Here is a 9,585-nt window from a genome sequence, read left to right on the forward strand (position 1 = left end):
TGACGTTGGGTCCAGTGCAGCCACGCATGCACCCGTGCTGCCGGACTCAGCCGTCCAGCTTTTGCCTACTCCTTTGCCGCTTCCTCCTCAACATTCAGACGATGGACTCTCTGATGATGACGAAGCTGCACATCTTGACGACCAACACTCGGACATCGACGAACCCAAGACCACGCCTCCCTCCTTAGACTTTAGGAAAGTGCTTGCGCTGTTCAAGGACTTATATCCGGATCAGTTTGTGTCTGCAGCACCACGCTCGCCTCCCTCTGAGTTCGCTTTAGGCATGCAGTCAGCAGCACCTGCCTTTACGAAGCTCGTACTCGCCCGCTCGTCCAAGAGAGCTTTCAGGGTACTGGGAGAGTGGTTGCAGTCCAAAAAGCAACTTGGGAAGACAACCTTCATGTTTCCCCCGGCCAAGCTTGCTTCCAGATCTAGCGTCTGGTATGCCACGGGAGAAGTTCTCGGCTTGGGAGTTCCTGCCTCTGCCCAGGGCGACTTCTCAAGTCTGGTAGACTCTCCCCGCAGGCTGGCTATGAGACGCTCCAAGATTTGCTGGACTCCTTCGGATATGGACCATCTTATGAAAGGAGTTTTCCGTGCATTCGAAGTCTTTAACTTCTTGGACTGGTGTTTGGGAGCGTTGAGCAGGAAGACCTCACCTTCTGATAAGGAAACTTCCATGCTCATTATGTCCTGCATGGACAAAGCCATACGGGATGGTTCTAGTGAGCTTGCGGCTTCTTTCGTGTCCGGGGTCCTCAAGAAGCGGGATCACCTTTGCTCCTTCTTGTCTGCTGGAGTCACCCCATGTCAAAAGTCGGAACTTATGTTTGCTCCGCTCTCGAAGTGTCTCTTCCCTGAAGAGTTGATCAAGGAGATTGCCGCCTCCTTGATCCAGAAAGACACTCATGATCTGGTGGCGTCGTCCGCACGCAAAGCCACCCCTTTGCCATCCGTGCCTAGACCCAGGATGGACACTCCAGCGTCAAGGTTCATTCCGCCCTTTCGTGGCAGAGCCTCCAGCAGAGGAGGTGCTCGTGCCGAAAGACAACGTGGGAGCAAGAAGAAGGGTTCCAAGTCCTCTAGAGGCAGAGTCTGACTGCCACCTTCTTCAGGCAGCAGTGGGAGCCAGGCTCAAGAACTACTGGCAGGCCTGGGAGAACAGGGGCGCAGACGCACAGTCTGTGAAGTTACTCAGAGAGGGGTACAGGATTCCATTCTTGCGCAAGCCCCCTCTAGCAACAACTCCCATCGACCTCTCTCCCAGGTACAGAGAGGAGGACAAGAGGCTAGCTTTACAGCAAGAGGTGTCTCTCTTACTTCAAAAGGGAGCGGTAGTCATAGTCCGGGACCATCAATCCCCGGGCTTCTACAACCGTCTCTTCTTAGTAGCGAAGAAGACAGGAGGGTGGAGACCGGTGCTAGACGTCAGTGCTCTGAATGTCTTTGTCACAAAGCAGACGTTCACCATGGAGACGACAAAGTCGGTTCTAGCATCGGTCAGGAAGGAAGACTGGATGGTCTCGTTAGACCTAAAGGACGCTTACTTTCACGTCCCCATCCACCCAGATTCCCAACCTTTTCTAAGGTTCGTTTTCGGGAAGGTTGTATACCAGTTCCAAGCCCTGTGCTTTGGCCTAAGCACGGCACCTCTAGTTTTTACCAAACTGATGAGGAATATTGCCAAATTCCTGCATTTAGCAGACATCAGAGCCTCCCTCTATTTGGACGACTGGCTTTTAAGAGCTGCGTCAAGTCGTCGCTGTCTGGAGAATCTCAAGTGGACCCTGGATCTGACCGAGGAATTGGGTCTCCTCGTCAATATGGAAAAGTCCCAACTCGTCCCATCCCAAACTATAGTATACCTAGGAATGGAGATTCAGAGTCAAGCTTTTCGGGCTTTTCCGTCGGCCCCCAGAATCAGTCAAGCCCAAGAATGCATCCAGAACATGCTGAAGAAGGACCGATGTTCAGTCAGACAGTGGATGAGTCTGATAGGGACGCTTTCATCACTGGACCAGTTCATCGCGTTAGGGAGACTCCACCTCCGACCCCTTCAATTTCACCTAGCTGTTCACTGGAGAAAGGACAAGACGCTAGAAGCGGTCTCGGTTCCTATTTCCGAGAAGATGAAGTCTTCACTGACTTGGTGGAAGAACAACATTCTCCTCAGGGAGGGTCTGCCACTGGCTGTTCAGACCCCCGACCACCTTCTCTTCTCGGACGCATCGGACACGGGCTGGGGTGCGACATTGGACGGTCGGGAATGCTCGGGCACGTGGAATACGGATCAAAGAACGTTGCACATCAACTGCAAGGAGCTACTGGCAGTTCATCTGGCCTTGAGAAGCTTCAAGTCCCTCCTTCTAGGCAAGGTGGTGGAGGTGAACTCCGACAACACCACAGCCTTGGCGTACATCTCCAAGCAAGGAGGGACTCATTCGATGACGTTGTACGAGATCGCAAGGGACCTCCTCACCTGGTCAAGAGATCGAAACATATCCCTAGTAACGAGATTCATTCAAGGCGACATGAATGTCATGGCAGACCGCCTCAGCCGGAAGGGTCAAATCATCCCAACAGAGTGGACCCTTCACAAGAATGTATGCAACAGACTATGGGCCCTGTGGGGTCAGCCTACCATAGATCTGTTCGCAACCTCGATGACCAAGAGGCTCCCAATTTATTGTTCCCCGATTCCGGACCCAGCAGCAGTTCACATAGATGCCTTTCTTCTGGATTGGTCCCATCTAGACCTTTATGCGTTCCCCCCGTTCAAGATTGTCAACAGAGTACTGCAGAAGTTCGCCTCTCACGAAGGGACAAGGTTGACGTTGGTTGCTCCCCTCTGGCCCGCGAGAGAATGGTTCACCGAGGTACTGCAATGGCTAGTAGACGTTCCCAGAACACTTCCTCTAAGAGTGGACCTTCTGCGTCAGCCGCATGTAAAGAAGGTACACCCAAGCCTCCACGCTCTTCGTCTGACTGCCTTCAGACTATCGAAAGACTCTCGAGAGCTAGAGGCTTTTCGAAGGAGGCAGCCAGAGCGATTGCTAGAGCTAGGAGGACATCCACTCTCAAAGTCTACCAGTCGAAGTGGGAAGTCTTCCGAAGCTGGTGCAAGTCGAAATCAGTATCCTCAACCAGTACCTCTGTAACTCAGATAGCTGACTTCCTTTTATACCTAAGGAAGGAAAGATCCCTTTCAGCTCCCACGATCAAGGGTTACAGAAGCATGTTGGCAGCAGTCTTCCGTCACAGAGGCTTAGATCTTTCCAACAACAAAGATCTACAGGACCTCCTTAAGTCTTTTGAGACCTCGAAGGAGCGTCGGTTGGCCACACCAGGTTGGAACTTAGACGTGGTACTAAGATTCCTTATGTCAGCAAGGTTCGAACCACTTCAATCAGCCTCTTTTAAAGATCTCACTTTGAAAACTCTTTTCCTCGTCTGCTTAGCAACAGCTAAAAGAGTCAGTGAGATACACGCCTTCAGCAGGAACATTGGATTTACATCTGAAACGGCTACATGTTCCTTACAGCTTGGTTTTTTAGCCAAAAACGAACTTCCTTCTCGTCCTTGGCCCAAATCGTTTGATATTCCAAGCCTTGCTAATTTGGTTGGAAATGAACAAGAAAGAGTACTATGCCCGGTAAGAGCTCTTAAGTACTATTTGAGACGTACTAAGCCATTACGTGAACAATCAGAAGCTTTATGGTGCGCCATTAAGAAACCTTCTTTACCTATGTCGAAGAATGCAGTTTCTTATTATATCAGACTTTTGATTCGAGAAGCTCATTCCCATCTGAATGAGGAGGACCATGCTTTGCTGAAGGTAAGGACACATGAAGTTAGAGCTGTCGCAACTTCAGTGGCCTTCAAACAAAACAGATCTCTGCAGAGTGTAATGGATGCAACCTATTGGAGAAGCAAGTCAGTGTTCGCATCATTTTACCTTAAAGATGTCCAGTCTCTTTACGAGAACTGCTACACCCTGGGACCATTCGTAGCAGCGAGTGCAGTAGTGGGTGAGGGCTCAACCACTACATTCCCCTAATCCCATAACCTTTTTAATCTTTCTCTTGAAATGCTTTTTATTGTTGTTTTTTGGGTTGTCCGGAAGGCTAAGAAGCCTTTCGCATCCTGGTTGATTTGGCGGGTGGTCAAATTCTTTCTTGAGAAGCGCCTAGATTAGAGGTTTTGATGAGGTCCTTTAGTATGGGTTGCAACCCTTCATACTTCAGCTCCTAGGAGTCGCTCAGCATCCTATGAGGATCGCGAGGCTCAGTAAGGAAGACGTACTTAAAAAAGGCAGAGTAATTGTTCAAGTCGACTTCCTTACCAGGTACTTATTAATTTTATGTTTGTTATTTTGAATAACTGCTAAAATGAAATACGAAATACTTAGCTCTTAATGTTAACATATATGCTGGTCTCTACCCACCCCCCTGGGTGTGAATCAGCTATATGATCACCGGGTAAGTTTAATATTGAAAAATGTTATTTTCATTAGTAAAATAAATTTTTGAATATACTTACCCGGTGATCATAAATTAAAGGACCCACCCTTCCTCCCCAATAGAGACCCAGTGGGCCGAGGAGAAAATTGGTTCTGTGTTGACATGGAGTACTTGAGTACTTGCTCGACAGATGGCGCTGTTGATGTACACCCCCACCTGTATAGCGATCGCTGGCGTATTTCGTCCTTAGGTTTTTCTGTCGGGCAGCAGAGCTGACAGCTATATGATCACCGGGTAAGTATATTCAAAAATTTATTTTACTAATGAAAATAACATTTTTCTGTTTCTCCCAACACAGTATCATTTAGAGTTAACATGTTCTTGGAAGGTAATAGCAGGGTTAGTGATCTGTGTATATTTTACAGGTTCATCATTTAAAAGCTCACATGAAAAATAGTCATAACGATGAGCCAGTAAGTGAGGAGGTTGTGCAGGGGGCAAATGCAGGACGATTGAGAGTGTTGCCTCATCGTAACCCACGCATACCCTCAAGGCGCACTCCAAAGCCTCAGATGCAGCAGCCATCCATTGTTCCTACTCACACTCATCCTCAGCCACACCCTCATCTTGGTCCTCATCCACACACTGTGGGAGTTGGGGCAGCTACTGGTGGAATGCCCATGCATTCAGGTCAACCAATATCTCCACCAATGGCTCATCAGGGAACCGTTGTTCCAGGAACAGTGGCACCCACCCACACCACTCAGATCCCCACCTCAGGAGGAGTCAATCATCCAGCTGCTATGACGGGATTCCTCCACCAGTACAACTCTACTCTGTATAATCACGCTGTCATGCCCCATTATCCATCATTGTTTGATATGTGTCCACAACAGAATTGTGTAAATCATCTATCCAGTCACTGAACTTTTGAGTAACATGTGATATTATGTGAAGCAAAGAAAGTATTTAGATGTGCCAAATTTCTTATCTCGAGGAGGTAATGTTCCTTCATTTACTGTAGAGTTATGTATATTTTTTGACCTTAGGGTTTAAGATAGTATCCTATTTAAATCTTAATTTATTGTCACAATTGTTCCTGAAGCTGGAGTGAAAATAGGTACCTGCGATATGTCTTTAGAACCCATATTTCCATAGGCATTACCAGGTTGCATTAATTAAGAACGTAAACTCATTACTGGGACTTTGATGCTTCTGGTTTCCAACATTGACCAAAAGCTAAAAACATAAATGCACATTGTAGTCAAAAGTTTTTTTTTTTATAGATCTCTGGCAATTTTATTCAAAGGCAATAGTGTGAACGCTTTTACAGTGATTCTATCAGTTTACTGTAGTGTATTGTATTTGGAAAAGAATTGCCAAATTTTAGAATAATCTCAATATATTTGGGGGCAGGTTGTTGTCGTGGTCAACTCTTTTGTACTTGTGCATTTTGTTTATTAGTAATAGCTGCTGAGTAACTAAATGAATTTTATAGCCAATTTCTACCTCATTGCTAACTCGGAAGTAATTAATGAATCTCATTGAAGAATTTGTTTATGAAATGAAATATTGTACTGGAATTCATAGATTGAAATTTTCAGGTAAACATTTTCTTGACATATTCAATACATGCTTGGTGTATAACATAACTTTATGAATTTATGTAATGTGAATTATTATCATGAATTTTGTAATTGCTGGAAATATTAAAGCAGGAACCTGTTGAGTAGCAGGAACATATATTACTTTTAAAAGATGCTCAAATTATTTTTAATATAGTTTTATTTATTAAATATTTATATTAGTGTAACAATTGGTTGTGTGTCTTGTGTACAATTGGTTAACAATTGTTAACTTTCTTCCAATTTATGTTAGAACAGTAATGAATGTCCTTTAATTTGGACACTTACTTTAATAGATTGTAATTTTTTTTTGTACAAATTGGGGGACGATCTGACATTCTATTGATGAACATTTTTATGATAGTTACCGTGCATTCTGGCCAACTTTTGTTTGATACACTACATTGGTATAATTAAGAGATTTAGTTTGGTATGACAAAAAACTAGTGAACCTTATGGTGGTTTACTTTTTACACATTAGGAATCATAACTTATAGTGATTTTATCATCAAATAGTGCCTTCTTTAATATCATATAGAAATATAGCAGTTGATCTACTGGAAAATTTTAGCTTTGAAGCCTGAGTAATCAAATATAAACATATCTGCCTCTGACAATGTTCATTAAGACTACAATAAAAACTATGCAGTTTATTTGGGTAACTGGAAATTAATTCATTTTGTTATCTTGAAGATATTTTTCAATTCATTATGACTACTCTAGTAACGGTCACACAGACTTCGAGTTTTACGAAAATAATTTGTAAGCCTTTCCTCTAAATCTGATAGTACAATATTTGGTATAGAGTTACATAGTGTACTGTTTAATTAGCCAATGTAAAAATCTTGTGGAAATTATGGTACTGAAAATTATGATGCAATATATTTTTCAGTTATAAATTATTTGCTTCTAACCTTTGTAACAAAACTATATCTTTTGGTAAAATTGTGTAACTACTATTAAGCTACTTTATACATCCATTTGCATAGTAATTATAACCTAAAACACTGAGCACGAGAATTGTTCCTACGTGAAAATACAAACCCGAGATGTTTTGGCATGAGCTGGCCACGGTTGTTAGAGTAGTTTAAGGAGTGGCTAAACGAAAGGTTGAGAAAGTGGGTGAGAAGCCCCACCATCCGAAATAGCCTCACTTTTTGTTTTGACTGCAAGACAGGATAGACGTATTGCTTGCTCCAAATCAAAGTTTTTCATTTTCTTTTTCTGCTAGCTCCTAATCAAACTTTATTATTTTCTTTTTCTTTCAGGAAGTGAATGCCTTGGTTGTTAGTGTTGCCAGATGAATGTGAAAAATGTACAGTAATTGAGATTCTTATAGTACTGTACTTGCTGGGGGAAGAGTTGATGCTGCACCTGGTTTATAAGTAAGCTAACTGTAGGTTCTTACTCCCTCTGTGCCTCTTGTAGGAGGCATGATTGTTCTCATTCATCCTCATGCCGAATGCAGATTGTGGCCTCCTTTGCAGTGGTAGGTATACGCCCTGAAGGGGAAGACGAGAGCCAAGTCTTCGCTGGTATCTATCTTGGCAATGCCTAAGAAGACACTGAAGAAGTCTTTTGGTTCTTCGGTCTCCTAAGTGGGTGCGTCTGCTGCCACTGCCCCTGTGCATACGTCCCTGGTTCGGCCAGTGGGGAGTATGTGACAGGGGCAAGGATCTCATTTGCATCAGCGGGCTTTTCAGGATTTTGTGGTGTGTTGGAGACCCCTAGCATTTACTGCACCCTTTAGGAAGCTGTAAAGTCTATGCCTGTCTTCATGCAGACTCCTGATGACAAGTTTGACCCGCTGGGTCATGATGGTGCTCGGTGCTGACGGAGGTAGACAACCCCATGTCAGAGTTCATTTGTAAAAGTCCTGATCTTTGAGTGCAGCTGAGTGAGGGAGGCAACATTGGCACTGCCTTTGGGGAAAACCTCAGTCATTGATCGGCACTTGGGTGTTCCTCAAAGCTTGAGGTCATCCTTTGAGTTGCCTTGGTCAGATCTGGTTGATTTGGCCCTGGATCAAATTGATGATCAGATCTGCAGATCTGAGAACTCTTTCAATTAAATCCTGCCTCCCACTCTTGAGGCAGCGTAGGTTCTACACGCCAGAGAAAACTGTGTCAAAATCTCTGCAGGTTGACCTTCTTGTTGGAGACTCAAGGCAGAATGTACTTCTTTCTCGGTATCTAGTCGGCGCCTATGGGGTTGTCTGCCCTAGCCTCCCTCCATGCTGTTTCTGGTTTGGTCAGTGGCAGTAATGTACTTTGCAAAGACATCAGGGCTATCGACTAGAATCTTTGGAGTACAAAAGTCTCGTGCTGTTTGGCAGAAGGTTGTGACCTTCCTGGCTTACCAGTCAGCAAACCAGTGTGCTAACTGGGTTTTTGAAGACACACGATACTTTAGGTTTTTGTTTCTCAAAACAAGTTAGCCCAGAGGTAGCTTTGTCGGTAGGACCTCGTCAATGTGGGGTGCAATGTCTCTTCTTCCAGAGATGTGTGCAAGAAGCGGTGGAGAACTGGTTCACAGGACTCTCTGATCTAGCGAGTTGTCTCCTTTAAGGGTCCCAGTCCTTCATAGGGGACAGCGGCCAAGCCTGTGGGATCGGAGTCAAAGAGGGGCCTAGCACTTGCTCCTAAACCCCAAGGTGCAAACTCTTCCCTGAGAGAGGTCTGTGCATGCACAGCCTTTTCGAGCACCCCAACTTTGTTACTCCAGAAAGCAGTGCTGTGAGAATAGGGCAGTCAAAGGGAAAAACTGATGTTGGTTTTCCCCCTGTCCTGCTGCCAAGAGAAAGGGATTCCTGTCTTGCCAGTGAGTGATTTGGCAGAGACACAGGGCCTAACCTTTTGTAGTGAGTGTCCTTTGGGAAATTAACACTTTTTCAGGGCCCCTTATCTCACTTACCCATAATTTTTTTTCAATCCTCCAACATCACCGAAAGGCCAGGCCTTGTGGAAAGAGGTGGAAGGGATATTGGAGAAGAACAAGTTTGAAAAGAAGTTTCCGGGCTTTTACAGTCAACTCTTCTTGGTGGAAAAGTCAACTGGGGTCTGAAGATCGGTCACTTGACCTCTCTCCTTTGATCAAGTTTCTTAGTCAAACGAATTTCAGGATGGAAACAGTACAGTCTGTGGTGTCTTCCATTTGAAAGAGAGAGACTTCAAAATTCTTTCAGTGGACCTGAAGGAGGTGTACTGCACTTTTAAATACCCATGAATTAGTCCTTTCAAAAGTACCTTCACTTCTCCCTATGAATTAGTCCTTTCAAAAGTACCTTCACTTCTCCCTCTATGGTATGGTGTACCAGTTCAAAACTGTGGTTTGGTCTGTGTATGGCTCCCCAGGTGTTCACTCTGGTGTACACCTTGTGGGCTGCTTGGGCCCACTCGCAAAGGCTACATTTACTGATGTATCTCAACTATAGAGTCCTTTCAATGACGTCACCGGGAATCGCCGGCGGCCATGCTGGAGGACACACAAAGCGAAAACAT

At 44.8% G+C, this 9,585-nt stretch overlaps 1 protein-coding gene across 3 annotated transcripts in view; it reads left to right on the plus strand.

Moving 5' to 3' along the window:
* LOC137635642 (zinc finger protein 37-like) overlaps positions 1-7,047 on the plus strand; it is a 102,308-nt gene extending 95,261 nt beyond the window's left edge. For 2 of the 3 annotated variants that reach the window (XM_068368108.1, XM_068368107.1), the window contains exon 13: positions 4,886-7,047. In XM_068368108.1, coding sequence (XP_068224209.1) covers positions 4,886-5,386 — 501 coding nt within the window. In that variant the 3' untranslated portion in view covers positions 5,387-7,047. The remainder of the gene's footprint in view (positions 1-4,885) is intronic. The other variant, XM_068368106.1, reaches the window with a different exon arrangement.
* The last annotated feature ends 2,538 nt before the right edge of the window (positions 7,048-9,585 follow it).

This window comes from Palaemon carinicauda, unplaced genomic scaffold (genome assembly GCF_036898095.1).
Source record: "Palaemon carinicauda isolate YSFRI2023 unplaced genomic scaffold, ASM3689809v2 scaffold153, whole genome shotgun sequence".
Lineage (NCBI taxonomy): Eukaryota > Metazoa > Arthropoda > Malacostraca > Decapoda > Palaemonidae > Palaemon > Palaemon carinicauda.